We start from the raw sequence: 18,273 nt of genomic DNA on the forward strand, positions 1-18,273 counted from the left end.
AAGAAGCATCACATCTACCATAAAATACATTTGGATTTAGTTCATGTTGCACTTGTTCTTTTGTGGGCTACATGAAACTTTCTTGGCCTCCAGTACATACAGAGGCTTTTATGCAGACTGAAAAGCTGGGGTAGAACGTAGTTTAAATTTGTTTGGTGTACAGTAAATGTTATCCCACACTGCTTATAGAGCAAGTGGGCAAGTATGTGGGCATGAACACTACCAGCACGTTCTACAGCCAGTATGTTTTCTGAGCGTTTATACCAGTTGTGGTGGTACAAGGCAAACCAAGCGATTTGTCGTGCAAACAGCCCGAACTTTCTGAAAACAGGCCCTTGGTCAAAGAACTCTTGGATGAACTAGAACTGATGCCACTAAAAATAAATAAGCAATGTGGGATAACTATTTTAACATTTTCATTCTAATCCCAGTGGTATTATCTGGTGTCCGAACCCATGGGCAGCTGGCCAAATTACATACTCTTTTATGGATGACTCTCTCAAATTATCTTTTGAGTTTGGTGTATGCTTTGCCTGTATATAAATTAATGTATTTTTGGTAAAGTATTTCTTTGCTTATTAAAAACCAAAACAAAACTTTGTATGCTATATGATTAGTCGAAGATACAAAATTTAGACTAAATTATAATACATTGCATCAATTGTGATTGTATTTAATATGGTATTGTTTTGCTGTGTTGTGAAACAGTATTCACAGACTTAACTGTTTTTAAAATCAGAGGTAGTGTTCTAAACTGGGCCATTAATTTCGAATAGATGCCTAGTTAAAATACTGTGAGTAGTTCTTCGAGATTGTTCCGCTGGCCTTTGACCCAAAAGTTGCTCAGACATTCAGCTGACATTCTGAGTCAGCAATAGCATTAATGTCATCTGTTGAGCCTACCTCTGACCTCAGTGTGGGAATGCAGCAAAAGCTATTCATTTTTAAAAGAACAATATGTGAAAGCAATACCTGATTAAATGCATCATCCCACTTGTTCCTTTTGCTTTCTACAAGACCAAAGCAGTTACCTAGGCTAGGGTCCGATGGTGCCTACCGCTAGTGGCGAGGACTGCCAGTTCCCGGTGCGTGTGCAGCTGGCTCCAGCGGCAGCGATGCAGAGCTTCTGGGGGGAAGTCCCCAAATGATCAGAAATGCAGGTTTCTGGAAGGTGCAGGTCGTGCCTTCCAGAAACTTGTGTGTTCAGTCATTTGGGGGCTTGCCACTGGAAGCACTGCATCACCGCTGCTGGTGGTAGGGGCCACACGTGTGCCACCAACAGCGCTGGCCGCACACATGCCAGGAACTGGTGGCGCTTGCCACTAGCAGTAGGGCACCGTTGGATCCTACCCCAAGACAGTGTCATCATGACAGATATGAAAGTCCGTTTCCTCTGTACCTAAAAGGATATTTACTACTTTAGTGGGGGATACAATCAGAGAGGGCATTAATGTGTAAGCTTATAATGTCAATCCCACTGGGTTCAATGGGATATACTCTTAGGTAAGCGGGTATAGTATTGCTGCCTAAATGTAGGTAAAGTTCTCCAATTATAGATAATGCTGTTCTTTCTGTTTTTAATCTATTTTGCTAATTTGAGATCTGAGCAGAGCAATCCTATGATCCCTAGAAGAGCATCCCAGGGACCATGGGGTATACTGCATTTTCCCTCCCAAGACTGTAGGCACTGTACGGCCTCTGGAGGGGGAATCCAACATCAGACCATTCCCCCTCCCCCACGCAGCAGCTTCAGAAAGCCTCTCCGTCGCTGGCCCCACCTACTGCCGGTACCTCAGCTTAATGGGCTCAGACACCCATCTAGCTGAATTTGTATATTTTAGGAGAAACAGGAAGTAAAATCACCTCCACCATTCCTCCTGCTCTGCCTGGCTCTTGCCAGAAGGACTTTGGACAGACAGAAGATCCCACTCTAAGGAATGTTATGAATTTACCCATCTGGTCAGTGTGAACCAGATAATTCAGTAGCATTAAGTACATCCCATACTGTAGTTTCAAAATACTTTGAGTTGTTTTGATCACAAGTTGTGATTTGTTGTCCTTGATCATCACGGCATCAGTTGTGTTGCACGTTCAAGGCAAACTAATTTGTGGCATAAGCTTTTGTAGATTAGAGCCCATGTTTTCATGTGCATGGAATGTATTCTCAGTTGGCCTGTACCTGGGTACAGAAGCGGTCAACAGAGGGGCCAAAATGCCATAAAATGCCAGAGATATAGTCGCTGACATTTTTGTGTAAAGCTCAAATATATCCAAGGTAGATAGGGCAACCATTACAAGAGCAGTAACTGGTGTTAACCCAGTCTTCCTCGATTTGCTATTCTAATGTTAAGTGAGAGAGAAATTCCTGGTTTCAATTAAGTTTGAAACAAATGGAAGCAAACTCTGATAAACTCTAGTTCAGAAATGTCATGCTGGACTCTATTAGCACAATATTGAAATTATATACTAATTTTGAAACGTGTGTACAATTAAAAAAATACATCAACATTAAAACTATACCAAGTTAAAAAGCAGTAGAACAAAAAAAAAAAGCAATTTAGGACGCAGTCCTATGCAGATAGGCGGCCACCTCCGAACTTCGAGGTGACTGCCTATCCAATGCAGGGCAGGAGTAGCCAAAATCCCCGGTTCTCAAGTGCAGCATAGATTCTTGCAATCCTTGGCCTTTGGCCCACTGTTATACCATTTCTGTCTTGCAGGTACATACACATAAGCACATCTGGTGTCCTTATCTCCATGTATGTGTACATCTGGCAACACTTCATGCACCTGAAAAAGTGGGCTCTAGTTGACAAAAGCTTATGCCATAATAAAGCTGTGAGCATTTAAGGTGCCACAAGACTCCTCCTTGCAACAGACTAAGACCCAGTTTGCATATAATGGTGGCAAATCATGGTTGAATTAACCCACGATTTGCCACGTCGTCTGACAGGTGCATTTCTTGGCTATTCAAGCCCCAATAGGGCCGATTGGAGATTGCTACATGATGCCCAAACCTGGACACTATAGGTTAATTGTAGGTTAAACAATCTACAGTTAACCTACAATTAGCAGTTAACTGTGGGTTATTTAATCCATGATTTACCTATAGTGTCCAGGTTTGGACGTCATGTAGTAATCCTACTCAGCCCAGTCAAGGGCTGAGTGTTCAAAATGGCTGCGGAATACACCTGGCACTCGCCACACCAAATTGTGGGTTAATTAACCCATGAATTGCCACCATTATGTGTGAATGACCAGTTGGCAAGCCTTCTGGAATTGATGGTCACATCTAAACGTGATGCTTGTTCTGTGATGGAATTCTGTTTTTGATAAATGGCACAGAAAAGGTTAAGAGAATTGCTTAAACTGAGAGGGTTCTGTGTTAGGATGAATCTGAGGGTCTAGCTTATATGAGTTGGTAGTTGGGTAAAACTTAGCTTCATTCTAACAGGCCTTTCCGTTTTTAAAAAAATAAAAAAACAGGACAGTGCAGCTTGGCTCAACTCAAGACTTGTGTTGCCGATTTATTTTCCCTTCTTGACCTCCAGTGCCACATGCCTCCTTGGCAATGATGACTCCAGGCTTCAGACATCCCTCATAGGTATGAGCAACTTAATTTCTTCACTTACCAAATACCATATGTGTATAAACACAGGAAAGGATCAAGTGGTCAAGTTTTCCATTTCATTCAGCTGTATATAAAAGCTGACCCTGAATGTCTCAGATCTCTGGCCTCAGTTCTTGTGTGCTTTTTCAGTGAAATTATGAAGGGCTGTCTGTAATTGATATTGATGACAATGATGATTTTAAATCTAGGTTGGGATTCTTTGTCTTACAGTGTAAGTAATGCTAGACCCTTTGCTCAGTTCAATGCCAGTTAAAAATGTAAGACTTCTATTTTGACCTTGCTTTGAACTGACCAGGAGACTAGTATTACATTTTGCTCAAGGCTAAAAGCTTTGTTTGAGCCAAAACGTAGCTCCCAGATTCTGTCTTGGACTGACCCTGACCTGGCACCCATCCTTAAGACATTAAGGACTGAGGCCAGAGATCTGAGATTCTGCAAGGCACAGTTAATTCCTTGAATCAGGAGGAGTAAGAATCTGTTCTCCCTGTAGGTTCAAACAAACCAGGGGCACTTCCAAATGACATTTTTATTGTGCTACCACCTTGCCTCATTCATGGAAATTGGGGGGGGGGGGCAAGATGATGTTGTCTTCCTTTTCTAACCTTCCCTTGTTTTCTCACTGCTTCTTCTGTCTTTTTTTCTTACCGCAAAGGAATATGCCAAGGAGGGAAAGTTTGATAGCTGTACAATGCCTCTTAATTGGTAGTGCTGGGATCCATCCATCTGGAAACACCCCCTGTACTCAGTAAAGTTTAGGATCAGCAATCTGTGGATGCTGTAAACTGAGAAACTGTGGAACAATTCACAGAAGCAGCGTAGTTGGTGGTTTTCAAGTCATAAGCTTGCTTGTCTTTGGAAACTGGATTTGCATTATAATAATAAAAAAATCTCTATGTTAGCTATTTTACACTATCAACCTACTGGATTGATAGTGGCAGCTGCTATGCAATAAATGCTCACGTGAACCAGACCTTAGACCAAGAGTGTAGAACCTCAGGACCAGGGGCCAAATCCAGCCCACCTAGGGTCGCAATACAGCTCTCTGGGGTTTCCCCAGATGGCCCCACTCCCTTTCACCAACTACTAAAGTTTGGTGGTTTCCTGGCTTTTGTGCAGTTTCTTCCTCATTCTGGAAGGTTTGAAATGCCTCTCCTAAGGCTTAGTTGCTGGCAGAAGCAGCTTTAAGCTAAAGTATGGTGGTATTTTTAGCTCTGCCCCTCAGAGGAAATACCTTCAGCCCCACCCACCACTGGAATACAGCCCCCAAGAGTGTCTCCAAAATGGAATTTGGCCCTCAGGCTGAAAGAAGTTCTGCACCCTGGCCTTAGCTACTTGATTTTAACAAGCGCTATGGAAATGGAAGAAATTCTGGTACCCTGTCAGTTGCCTCCTACCTTTTCCTCCTTTTCAGGTAGTATAACTAGTTCTACTAAGGTTGTGAAGCCTTTTCCGCTTTGAAAACTCTATGGATGAAATTTACTTTCAAAGCCACTGTAGTTCTTTGTAATTAAAACCCTTCAATAAAAGAAGAAATAGAATAGAACAAGTAACTTAATACTTTTGTAATATGGGGTCACTAGTTTAGAAGAAATAAAGAACACATTAGTGCCAATTTTAAAGGCATTTAAAGTGGATGTGAATGCTGCCATAAATACCATGGAAAGTTACAATAAAGAGTCTCCTGAGACTTGCGTATAAAACTTTGTGTTGGAAAAGTCTCTATGGCTTCAAAACGCAGTATTTTAAGGACATGCCTTGGCTGTTCTTATAAGAGGAAGAACTTGTGTGTGTGTTTTTTGTAAGACCATTTTAAAACTCTCTGTTGGGACATTGTATCCCGATAGCAGGAACACCAGTGACTTGAATAGGATATTCAATAGGACAGGCAATAGGATATTCATCCTATAATGTCATTTCATTTTAACTGTGGTATTTAGTGAGTATACTAATTTTACTGAGCGACTTTTTGGAGAGATTGTCACACCCCTACTTGGGGATTTTGTACTCTCTTCTGAAACCAAGTTTTGCATCTTAGTTGAGAACCCAGCAACAGAGCTAAATTAAAAGTCACTTTTGTAAACGTAGAACTAGATGGGCAGCTGCAGCTCCCTTTCTTTCCTCCTATATTGTCCTTTCTCTTTCTCTACACCTTCCTCTGCAAAAGGTAGAAATAATTTAATACATGTAAGGAATTTGATTTGGTTCAAACATGATGGATGTATCAATTATCAGATACTGAGGGAATATCTACACTAGTGCCCCTTTTGTGTGCAATGCACTGCTATGTTGGTGCACTTTCAAAATACAATACTTTTTTGCAATGATCTTTGGATTCAGCAATAAACATTTGTTGTTCAGTCGTTAAGTCGTGTTCGACTCTTTGTGACCCCATGGACCATAGCATGCCAGGCCTTCCTGACCTCCGCTCTCTCCCGGAGTGTGCTCAGGTTCATATTAATTGCATCAGTGATGCTATCTAGCCATCTCATCCTCTGCCATCCCCTTCTCCTTTTGCCTTCAATCTTTCCCAGCATCAGGGTCTTTTCCAGTGACTTTTCTCATTAGGTGGCCAAAATATTTGAGCTTCAGCTTCAGTATCTGTCCTTCCAATGAGCAGTCAGGGTTGATTTCCTTTAGGATTGACTGATTTGACCTCCTTGCAGTCCAGGGGACTCGTAAGAGTCTTCTCCAGCACCACAGTTCGAAAGCATCAATTCTTCGGCGCTCAGCCTTCCTTACAGTCCAGCTCTCACAGCCATACGTTACTACTGGGAAAACCATAGCTTTGTTTAGACGGAACTTTGTCAGCAAGGTGATGTCTCTGCTTCTTACTATGCTGTCTAGGTTTGCCACAGCTTTCCTCCCAAGGAGCAAGTGTCTTTTAATTTCATGGCTACAGTCACCGTCTGCAATGATCTTGGAGCCCAAGAAAATAAAATCTGTCACTGCTTCCATTTCTTCCCCTTCTATATGCCAGGAAGTGATGGAGCCAGATGCCATGATCTTCGTTTTTTTAATGTTGAGTTTCAAACCAGCTTTTGCACTCTCCACTTTCACCCTCAACATGAGGCTCTTTAGATCCTCTTTGCTTTCTGCCATCAGGGTAGTATTGTCTGTGTATCTGAGGTTGTTGATAATTCTCCTGGCAATCTTAATTCCGACCTGTGATTCATCCAACCCGGCATTTCTCGTGATGTACTCTGCATATAAATTAAATAAGCAGGGCGACAATATGCAGCCTTGTCGTACTCCTTTCCCAATTTTGAACCACTCGGTTGTTCCATGTCTGGTTCTTACTGTTGCTTCTTGGCCCTCGTACAGGTTTCTCAGGAGACAGGTAAGGTGGTCTGGTACTCCCATCTCTTTAAGAATTTGCCACAGTTTGTTGTGATCCACACAATCAAAGGCTTTAGTGTAGTCAATGAAGCAGAAATAGACGTTTTTCTGGAATTCTCTTGCTTTCTCCATGATTCAGTGAATGTTGGCAATTTGATCTCTGGTTCCTCTGCCTCTTCGAAACCCCGCTTGTACTTGCGGTAGTTCTCGGTTCGCATACTGCTGAAGCCTAGCTTGTAGGATTTTGAGCATCACCTTGCTGGCATGTGAAATGAGCGCAATTGTGCGGTAGTTTGAACACTCTTTGGCGTTGCCCTTCTTTGGAATTGGAATGTAAACTGACCTTTTCCAGTCTTGCGGCCATTGTTGAGTGTTCCAAATTTGTTGGCATATTGAATGCAGCACTTTAACAGCATCATCTTTTAGGATTTTAAATAGCTCAGCTGGAATACTGTCATCTCCGCTAGCTTTGTTGTTACTAATGCTTCCTAAGGCCCACTTGACTTCACTCTCTAGGATGTCTGGCTCAAGTTCAGTGACCGCACTATCATGGCTATCAGGGACATTCAGATCTTTCCTGTATAGTTCTTCTGTGTATTCTTGCCACCTCTTCTTAATCTCATCTGCTTCTGTTAGGTCCCTGCCTTCTTTGTCCTTTATCATGCCCGTCTTTGCACAAAACGTTCCCTTGAGATCTCCAGTTTTCTTGAAGAGATCTCTAGTCTTTCCCATTCTGTTGTTTTCCTCGATTTCTTTGCGTTGTTCATTTAAGAAGGCCTTCTTTTCTCTCCTTGCTATTCTCTGGAACTCTGCATTCAGTTGGATATATCTTCCCCTTTCTCCCTTGCTTTTCACTTCCCTTCTTTCCTCAGCTACTTGTAAAGCCCCATCAGACAGCCACTTTGCTTTCTTGCACTTCTTTTTCTTTGGGATGGATTTCGTTGCTGCCTCCTGAACAATGTTACGGACCTCCGTCCATAGTTCCTCAGGCACCCTGTCTCTCAGGTCTAATCCCTGAAATCTATTCCTTACCTCCACTGTATATTCATCAGGGATATGATTTAGGTCATACCTGAATGGTTTTGTAGCAGCCATATCGGGGATCAGACTAAGTAGCCTCATGCAGTCTCATGCTTCATGTTCTTGCTGAGCTCTTTCTCCCTTGAATATATTGTTGTAAGCTGACGAGACACAGGAATTCCTTATCTTGTCAAAGGTCATACAGTTGTATATCTTGTTCTCTGCTGTTCTCTTCTGTTCTCTCCTTATCATGGCTACCCTATAACCCAGTTCTTGTATTATAAACAATAGTGCTAAGAGAAGAAATGTTGAGGATTGCAACCCCATGCGGGAGGGGGAGGAGGAGCCGTTTCATATGTGTCACAATGTCTATAAAACCAATGTGCTAATGTAAATCGGGGCTTCTGGCTCTTTGGAAATGATTCCAGCCTTAAGCCCGCGCGTTAAATAAAGAATCTCTTTTTCCTTCACTCCGTGGTCTCTCTGACTCTGGGTTCTGCAACATAAATGGTGCCGTGACTCGGATGTGGCAGGCTCTGAGCCAGACAGGTGGCAGTTGCCTGCTCTTGATCGCCGCACCGGGAAGACGAGCTCGGCGCATGCCTCCCTTTCTTGGCGCCACCGACCTTTTTGTTGAGTGAATGGGAGAAAGCCTGCACCGGGATCGCCCAAACGGCAGCGAGCGGCAAGAGAACCTTGGGAAGCGGAGGAAGGAACTTGAGCCCTGCCTGTATCGCAGCTGCAATTGAGTTGAAACCCACATTGGAAGCCTTCAGGAGAAAGGCAAGTATATGGGAAAAAGAGGGCCCCGCCTTTAGGGAGAAAGGCCACTGGGCAGAAAAAAAGAGGGCCCCGCCTTATGAAGAAGGTCAGTGTTGGTGGTATACGTATACAAAAGAACCTACTCCTTGCGGGTAGAAGGGGGGCCTGATCACACCCCCGAGTGGGCGCCAGTACCTAGCACGCCAGTACTCAGTAGGAAGCTGAGGAAGCTGGGGAAGCCGTTTTCCGCTCTGGTAAAAAGTGGGAAAAGTGGGTGGCAGGGACATATGGATGTAGTGGAGAGATTGATGATTGTGTGAGTGGCTACTGCGGTTTCTGACGCATACCGTTGACCGTCCGGGTGCCCAGGCCAGTAGCAAAGTGCGTGGTGTGAAAAATCCTCTTGTGTCGGCCAGTGAGACCCCTTACTCACTGACCAATTCCCATTCCCTAATTGTGTCTGTCTTCAATTTAGGAGGGAGGCTATGGGTGGTGGGGGAAGCAAACCTTGCACCCCCTTGAGATGTATGTCAAACAAAGAAGGAAAAAGGTTTTTTAAAAAAGATTCAGAATAGAGAGAGAAAACAGCAAAAAGCTCAAGGTCGAGCTGAGAGAAAAAAAAACAAGATCTGAGGCTGTTAATTAGAAAAATGTTGCAGGACAGTCTGGCTTTTAACAAAGCGTGGGAGCGTGAGAGTGTAAGGCCGAAAAAGTAGCTGTTAGCCTAGCGCGCCGAGAGAGGGGGGGCAGGAAAATTGCCCACAACGTTCTGAGTTGTGCAACATCATCACCTCGCCTAATTGAGATGAAATCCCTAAGAAATGGAAACTGAAAATGAAGACCCAGAAGATGAAGGCAAAATAGAAAATAAAGGTGAAGAATCAGCCCCCAGAGCACAGGCTAGACCCCTCTTCGAGTGAAAAGTGTGCCATAAGACTGTCCCAAAGCAGAATGAAGCGGAAAGACCACGTTGAAGATCTCTGTCAAGGTAACCGTGTTTAGCTTTGAACTGTGTTAAAATTGCATAGAGCCTGTAGCTACTGACCATCAGCTATATGATTTCTGAAGAGCGTAACCATTAAGCTTTTGCCGTGGGATTCCCTGCAATTAAGAAATCTCACTGATTTGAGTGTCCAGTGTTACACTGCCTAAGTTGTGTGCTAAAGAGACCGAGAAACCAGACAGCATGTTCCTGGCCAAGCCAAAATCACGCTACTGCCATGCTCCTGGAAGCTGCAATAAACTGTGTAAGCTGGGAGACCCAACCTGATTGAGAAGAAAAGAAGATATTGGAGCAACTGTCTTGAAAAACAATGAGATCTGTGTAGCTGGTTGGCTGACGCTGTCAGTGATGTTACAACTTTAAATTAAGACTGTTTTCCTGTTTGAGACCCCAGCGAAGAAAGCTAACCCGAGTTATTTGTTGCCCGTGCCAAAGCAAGAATTTGGTGGCCCTGTACCTCATCGTGTCCTGTTTTGAGCTTGGGATTTACAAATACAAACAAACTGAGAAGCCTGCCTTTGAAGTCCTGCAAATCACCCCACCGCCTCCCCGAAGATTAATGGCTGCCTGAAAAATGCAAGTATAAAGCGATGCCCATCACCCCCCAGCGTCCTGAGTTTCGGCACTCAGTGTTTCAGTGCTTTCGTGTACCAGGTTAGAAGAAAAAAAAAAGAGTAAGTTTTTAAAATGTCTGTGAGAGAACCTGACAGAAGTAAAATAAAATTTACAGAGGAGTTGCCCAGGTTAAAGCGTCACGGCTAGAGAGCTGAGCTGTGCCGCTCTGTTTAGACAGAGGCCTTGCTAAAAAGTTAAAGGCCCTTGTCTGTCAAAAGGGGTGTAGGGCCACACTTTCCCTTTTTAAACTCATGCAAAAGTAGAGAGCCTTTGCTGGAAACATCGCATCTTCATTGCCCAGAGCCTTCTCTGTTTGCCTCCATCAATGTCTGGGCTTTTTAGAGACACTCTGCACATGAACTAAAATTTTAAATTGTCACAAACTTGCCATGGACAGTGCTATGAAGCTTTTGATAAACTTGAACTCTCATCGCTGTGGACCGTGTGTCTATGTTTGTAGTCAGCTCAGTGTACAGCAGGCTGAGTTTGATCTATAACTTTTAGATTTCCTTCTGCCAGAACTCATGCAGCATAGAGTTGCCGATGCAAAAATGGTGACCTAGAACTCTGCGTGTGTGGGTATGCCCGTCCCTTGATTTTAATGAGCCCTGAGCTTTCAGCCAGAAGACCAGTATGATTGCTGGATCTGCTCCATCATGCCTTACCATGCAAGAAGTGTTTTCCATTCATTGTGTTAAATTGCAGAAAAAGTTTGTTGTGTATATTTTATGATTTCTTAAATATCATAAAATATATGTGATATTTGCAGATTAGTGTTAGTTGCAATTCCAAATAATACTAAGTGTGGTTCCCAATGGATGACAAGGAAAGAAAGACAAAAGCAAGTAGAAAAGAAGGAATAGAGAAAGTAGCAGACAGATAGAGAAGAGAGGAAAAAAAAAAAGAAAGAAAAGGCAAGAGGCAAAGAAAAAACATTTATAAAAAAGAAGCGTGGCCATAGTTGCCCCCATGATAAATTAAAAGCAGCTGATTGTGCCTGGAGCTTATTACCTGGGGTAAAGTAGCCACAATAATGTAATAGTTCTTTAAAATAAAGAAAATGTAACTAGAAGGAGAAGAAGAGCCTATCCCAAATGTGTGTCATTGGACATCCTTCAATTTAAGCCGAAAGTTTGCAAGAAGCAGCTCATGATCTGAGCCACAGTCAGCTCCAGGTCTTGTTTTTACTGTCTGTATAGAGCTTCTCCATCTTTGGCTGCAAAGGACATAATCAATCTGATTTCGATATTGACCATCTGGTGATGTCCATGTGTAGAGTCGTCTCTTGTGCTGTTGGAAAAGAGTGTTAAGCAATAAACATATTACTTACTAAATACAATAGTTGCTGTAGGGGTACACACTAATGAATACAGCACAGTATCCACTGCATTTATAACGTGATCGAGTTCCACACATAAATGCACAGTGTTCAAATTGTGGGCGACATAGGAGGAGTTTGACAGGTCACTTGTGTTTTTGTGTGTGTTTGCAGTGCAAGAACATAACACAGACTTCAGCAGAATGCTGCATTTGAGGGAGAAATGGGAGGACATGTTGCCATTTCAGTTGCCTTTTTTTTTTTAGCCTGCTGATTGCAGCTCTGATGGCATGCAGTGATGGAGATTTAAAAATTGATTGTGTGGTAATTCACAGCTGTGCAATTCCATATGTGTGCAGTCAAAAATAGTTGCCAAAAAAATCATGGAGGTATAGGGGAAAGACAGGGGGGAGGTCATAGTACTGTTTTTGGTGTTTGCTTGCTTGTTGATTTTTCCTGCGAGCAAATCCCATAAAGGTCTCCTTCACACTGAGCTTTTATCCTGCAATTGAGATTGCTCCTTCACAGCAGTTTGCGGACTCTTTACACGACACCGTGATCATTCAAAGCATCTCCTGCACTAAATTCCCTTTGTTCTGTTTTTAAACAGATCATAGATAATGAGCTATCAAATTACCCCACTTGTGTTCCACTTGAGTTCCCTCTGTGAAAAGAGTAAAAGTGGCAAGAAGAGGAGCAAGATCAATGAAAGATAATGGAAGACTCAGATATGGGGAGAAGGAGGGGAGAAGGGGAGGGGCAAAAGGAGGTGGGTGAAAAAGGGAGTCATTGTGATCCTTCATTTAAAATGGCAGCAGAAAGCCCTGTTTTAAATGTAGGACTTTAGGCTGATGTAAAGATGCCCTTTGTCTAAATCCCATCTTCCTTTCCCACAAACATTTTATACTCATGTAGATTCAGGTTCAGTGTTCTTGTCTTTGGTGTTTTGGCTCTTCAGTTGGTCTATTAGACCCCATGTTGCCTAGCCCTAAGGCAGATAGGGGTGTACGAAACCCCACTTACCTGGCTCCGCCGGGTTCCACAAGTGGGGGGAGGCAATCTGTTCCTCCCCCCAGAATCCTCAACGGGTGGGGAGACAATCCGTTCCTCCCCCCCAGAATCCTGCCCGGCTGGCTTTGCTCCGCAGCCAGGCTGCGGAGCTGCCGGCTGGGCCAACCCTCAGCGGGGCCTCCAGCCACTGCTGGGCTGGTGCGGATGCAAATGGCGTCCTGCGTAGGGGGTGCCATTTGCGTCCCTACGCTGGCCCGTGATAGGCTACGTAGATATTTACGTAGCCTATCATGAAAAAACAACAACAACCAGCGAATGCAAATGGCGGCAGCTACGGCGGCCGCCATTTGTGTTCCCTTTTTCCCCACTGCGATAGGCTACATAAATATTTACGTAGCCTATTACGGCAAAACAGAGGGGCGCAAATGGCAAAATCGTTCGCTGGATTTTGTTTTTGTTTTCGGGATAGGCTACGTAAATACTTATGTAGCCTATCACGGCTTCCGCAGGGATGCAAATGGTGTCCCTGTGTTAGCTGTGATAGGCTACGTAAGTATTTACGTAGTCTATCACAGCTATATGGAAGAAGCGAATGGTGGCTGCAGACACGGCTGCTGTGCACAATGCAGCATGGACGGCAGCAGGTAGGTGCTCCGTTCCAGGCCCATTTCGCGGGGTGGGAGGGTGGGGGGGCTTCGTTCCGCCATGGATTTTGGAGGGCCGAATGCCCTGGCATTCAGCCTCACTGAGATCCGTGGTGGAATTCTCTGCCATGCCTAAAGGCAGATGCCGTTTTTTTTAGTGCCGATTTTTGCAAACAGATGGTATTGGGTAGTAGCATACATAACAAAGACCAGCTTAAGTATGTTCAAATGTACTTTATGAAGACATCTGGTTTCTCCCATTTAACCTGCTTCCTCCTGTAGTGTCTTCAAAGGGAAGAAGGCAGGCAAAATCTTCATATATATAAAACAAAAACTATAATCTTATAAACTTCTTTTCAGAATTAGTTGTTCTTAAAAGAATCTTCCTTCTCTTCCTCCTCCTCCTCTGTATGTTTGAAGCTGCTGTTTCCCCCAAATGTCAGGTTACATCAGATTGGATTTAACTTGTACTTTTAAAATAAGCTGTAATGGAATTTTTTGTTAGTGCAACTTTAAACTTTATAGCAAAAAAGCATTTGCAAATTACATAAGACACAATGTTGCCTCCTAGTTTCTCATCTTCAAATATTGTATGTTACTCATAGATGCACTGAATTTAGAACATATTTCGACTCGAAAGAGATGTTGGACGTTTCCTAATCTGTTCTTCCTGGGCCAGGGGCAGGGATCCAAAGAACATCTCTTAAACAAGAAAAGGCACACCTATAAAACAGAACATGGGCAAAACAATAAAAGGTAAAGTGAACCTATTTTTGTTGTATGAGTATTGTCTTAATAAAATAACTTGTAAATTTAAACTCTCCTTTTTCAATAAACACTGTATCAGGAGATGCTGTTGCTGAAACGATACATGTTTAATACCCCAAAATGTTTCATTTAAAAGTGTTATTAAACTTATTGGAAATTCCTATTTGGCAGCATTTTAAAAGGAATGGGCAGTTAATGGAGCAAAGCTGAAATGAGCAGTTAATAAGGCTGGAATAAAACACTTCAGCATGAAAACAAAGAGCTGCTTCTGGGAAGCAAAAAGTGTACTAGCATGGCAAATATAAAGAGGCATCATATTTCCCTTTGTTTCCCGTTCCCTTCCTAAAATATCTCCTTGATTTTGGAATAGCAAATGCAATCCATAATAGGTTCCTATGGCAACTAACGATGCAGCCAAATGTTGCTCACTCTTGGACAGAAAATATGTATGTTTAGATACCACTACAACAATAAATTGGCCAGGTTAGAAAAATTTTGTGGAGCCTGGAGCCTGACATCTGTGATGAGTGGACTGTTTACACACTAGTGGCCTCTACTGAAAGGAGGATATTTTTCACCACTGCTAATTTTACTGGAGGCGGGCCACTTTGCCTTAAAATATAAAATTAAAACAATGTGTTGACAGTGCAAGTTTACAATAAAAAGTTGCTTTGAATATTGATATACCCCACTAGAATAAAGACACATCCTAAATGTTCAATTAAATTCAAAACGTTGTCATGAAGAAAAAAATATGTCACTACCACTCTCAAGAGTGCTACTTCTTCAGATTTCACATTGGATCTTTGACAAGCAAGTAAAAATTTTTGAAGGCTATAACTTCCCACATCTTGTTCAGAAATTGTTTTTTCTGTGGTCAGTTTTCCACTTCCTTGCATATAATCTAGCCTTCATTAGTAAATATAGAAAAGGTGCATGTCAATCTCCATAATGAATGGGCTTTACATAATTAAGCAGACGTAAAAGCAGTTCTGGTGCTAATTGAAAATGGAAAAAATCATGTTTATAATGCTCTTAATAAGTGAGACGTGCAACAAAATGTTGCAGTGCGGAGTGCTCCTGTTCAGGATGCTCCATTACATGGTTCCTCCCACCTGCTTTTTCTGTACCTCTCCCCACAGTCAGTGAGCATTCTGTGCCCACTGAGCATGCTCAGATTTCATTGGGCTATTTTAGGAGTTCCCTCTCTTTAGCTTTTTTCCCCTTAAAGGTTATGTATTTAAACCTGCAAACCTTGGGGATGCCCTAAGCCTGCTGATGCCTCCCTTTTTGTGTGTGGATGGTGCTGTTTTGGCTATATAAGGACAGCACTCGGAGGATTGCACTCTCTATTAGTATACACAAGAGGGTCCCTGAAACAAAATGTTTCAGCGTGGAGTGCTTCTACTGAAGGGCCTAGCCAGTCCATTCCCATCCATCACTAAAAGTCAGTTATCATACCATGCCCACCAAACTTGCTCAGTCCTCACTGGGTTGTTTGGGGTTTTGTGTGTGTGTGTGTGTGTGTGTGTGTGCACGTACTAGTGCCCAATCCCAGCCATGTTAACATCTTTCTCTATTGATTTCAATGGGCGGCTCTTACTACCATCTTTTGTTTGATTTTAATCTGCTCAGGGATAGCTGAAAAAACTCCTACTAATAGTTTGAGCAATAATCAGTAGAACAAGGAAAAATGAAATATCCCAGGTAGCCTTTACTGCTGGGGTGCACAACCTGTGACCCCCAAGGGTGGCCCTGACTCTGCCAATGCTGCCAAATTCTGCACCACTTGAACTCCCTAGTCCTTCCCCCTGAGATCCTCATACAGATTGCTGTTTCCCCCACCACTTAATCTGTGTTTGTGTGCAGGCCCCAACCGCCAATCCAGCATCACATGCAGCCCTCAAAGACAAAAAGGTTATGCACCCCTGTTTTACTGTATTATTTCCCTGGTTTAAGAACAAATGGGGCTTTTGGCACTTCAGTAATATTGTTTTAAAAGCCTCAGTTCTTGTCAAAGCTATTTTTATTAATTTAAATGTGTTTAACATGATTGTTCAAATATGATCAAATATGATGAAGTTTCTGCAGACATTGCCAAGAACGGCAAAGGGGGTTACCTTTCACTTGGCCCTTTGTATAGGAATGCTGGTATACCTAAGATATTGTCATTATTATTCCGGTAACGTTAGGGAAAAGGAAGTGGCTAATAAACACATCCTGGATTCTTTTACAGTCACCAAGAATAGGGAATAGATTTAGCTGCTGGAATACTGTCATCAAATGCACCCACTTCCTTCCATATAAATGTATGGCTGCTATTCATTGCTATGGAGAACAGTAGAACCACTGGAGATACCACATTTGGGACCAAACCCTCCCATCTCCCCTAAACTGAACTGCCCAGCTAGCACTGACAGGGATACTATGGGTGAACAGTACCCCCCTGCCATCTTCTGAAGGTAGCATTATTGAGCAGGCAACACTATGTTTCTAAAAAAATTCCCACAAACAAACATGAAACAGGTTCAGGAGGGAAGGGAAAGAGGCAGCATATGGTCACTTTGAGGTAGCTGGACAAGGCCTATAGCAAAGGCCTCAGTGGTAGGCAAAACAGTGGGAGATGGATGGAAGAAGTCTTCATCATCCCACATATCTCTGATGCCGTTGCTGTTGTAGTGGGTGGAACAAAAGCTGAAATCAGACCAATTCCTCCATAATGGATTTGAGGAAACTCTTCAGCCTTCTCCTTCTCTGTTTGTAATATCTGATGGGCTTTAACTAGTTATATAACACTTGAATGTAAAGGCATCTCACCCCTTTTGTCCCTGCCAGATCTCTCTGATCATCAGACGGAGCACTTGCGGGTGGACAGGGCAGAGAAATGACGCGACGACACAAATAGATTTGGGATAAAATAGGGCCACGTTTATTGATAGATTACAATCTGCGAAGGAAGCACCGGCGGGCATGCAGCAAACAAAACTAGCATGACAGGTGTTGAGTGAGGCATTCATCGTCTGGGGCAAGGTGTCTACCATCACCCTCCAATCAGACATACCCAATTTTGGGCTGGGAGACCTTCCCCTGTTACCCCCGCTCGGGCCACAGAACCCGAGTGGGTGAGGAGGGTAGGGTTGGCCTCAGAGGTAAGCCGTATCTCCCGACTGGGGCCACAAAACCCAGAGCCAGAAGCCTCGGGCCTTACCAGTCACCTGAAACGGTGCCTATGAATGCCCACCTGTCCTCTCCCCCAGCAGAGTGCCTGCCTGGAGCCGCCACAGGAGGGCGACAAGCCTCTGCTTACTCGCCCTCCCCCCACCTGAGCCGTAAACACTCCCAAATGCCCCTTCGCAGATCAGCCAAAAAGACATAATTGCCTAGTTCGGTGAGATGAACACCATCTGCTCTGTAGAGCATCCCCCAGGCAGGAGAAATGGCAGGGTGGGTGATGGTCCGGTCGCCCTGTTTGATTAGAAAGTTCCCAATTTCCCTGTTGACCTTCTTACGGGCCCTATCCATGGCACGAGGATCCAAGCCATCCTTCCAAGCCACTCTGGGTAGCAGGTTGGACCAGATAATGGTGATTCCCAGCCAGCGATGCCAAATCAGTCGCAAATCCTCCCAGGCTTGAAGAATGAAGGCCTTGCCCTTCAGCAGGCCTAAGTTATTCCCCCCTAAGTGCAGCACCAGAATTTGCAGGGGAACCTTCACCAGCCCTTGCTGGAATAACATGGGCAGGAGGCGGTCCCAACGCATCCCACGTCTGCCCAACCACTGAACAGAGGCGTAGTGAATAGGGATGTACGAAAGTTCCACCACGGATCTCGGGGAGGCCGAATGCCAGCGCATTCGGCCCCCCGAAATCGGTGGTGGAACGGCCCCCCGCCCCCCCCGGGATGGGACTTACCTTAGGCGGATCTTCCTGGCGGCGGCGGCAGCTCCGGCAGCAGTGGCTCGGCGGCGGCTCAGCGGCAGCCGGTCTTCCGACTGGCTGCCGCCGCCGCCATTTCCAGGTAAAACAAAAACAAAAAAACGTGATAGGCTACGTAAAGATTTACGTAGCCTATCACGGCTAGATTTTAAAAAACACCGTGATAGGCTATGTAAATGTTTACGTAGCCTATCACAACTGAGTAAAAAAAAACAACAAAAAACCGTGCGT

General features: G+C 43.8%; 1 protein-coding gene across 10 annotated transcripts in view; it reads left to right on the forward strand.

Annotated features, from left to right (window-relative positions):
- IRAG1 (inositol 1,4,5-triphosphate receptor associated 1) overlaps positions 1-18,273 on the forward strand; it is a 131,001-nt gene that overhangs the window by 35,437 nt on the left and 77,291 nt on the right. For 6 of the 10 annotated variants that reach the window (XR_014790715.1, XM_084853996.1, XM_084854005.1 and 3 more), the window contains 2 exons: positions 3,487-3,604; positions 13,946-14,096. Coding sequence is in view for 3 of the 10 variants with exons in the window: in XM_084853996.1 (XP_084710122.1) it covers positions 3,487-3,604; positions 13,946-14,096 (269 nt within the window). In the remaining 7 variants the exon portion in view is untranslated. Of the gene's footprint in view, positions 1-3,486; positions 3,605-9,483; positions 10,427-13,945; positions 14,097-18,273 lie in introns of those variants that run through there. The other 4 variants (XM_084854057.1, XM_084854047.1, XM_084854036.1 and 1 more) reach the window with 3 other exon arrangements.

This window comes from Heloderma suspectum, chromosome 1 (assembly GCF_057233095.1).
Source record: "Heloderma suspectum isolate Gila_16-S chromosome 1, 16-S_ref, whole genome shotgun sequence".
Taxonomy (NCBI): Eukaryota; Metazoa; Chordata; class Lepidosauria; order Squamata; family Helodermatidae; genus Heloderma; species Heloderma suspectum.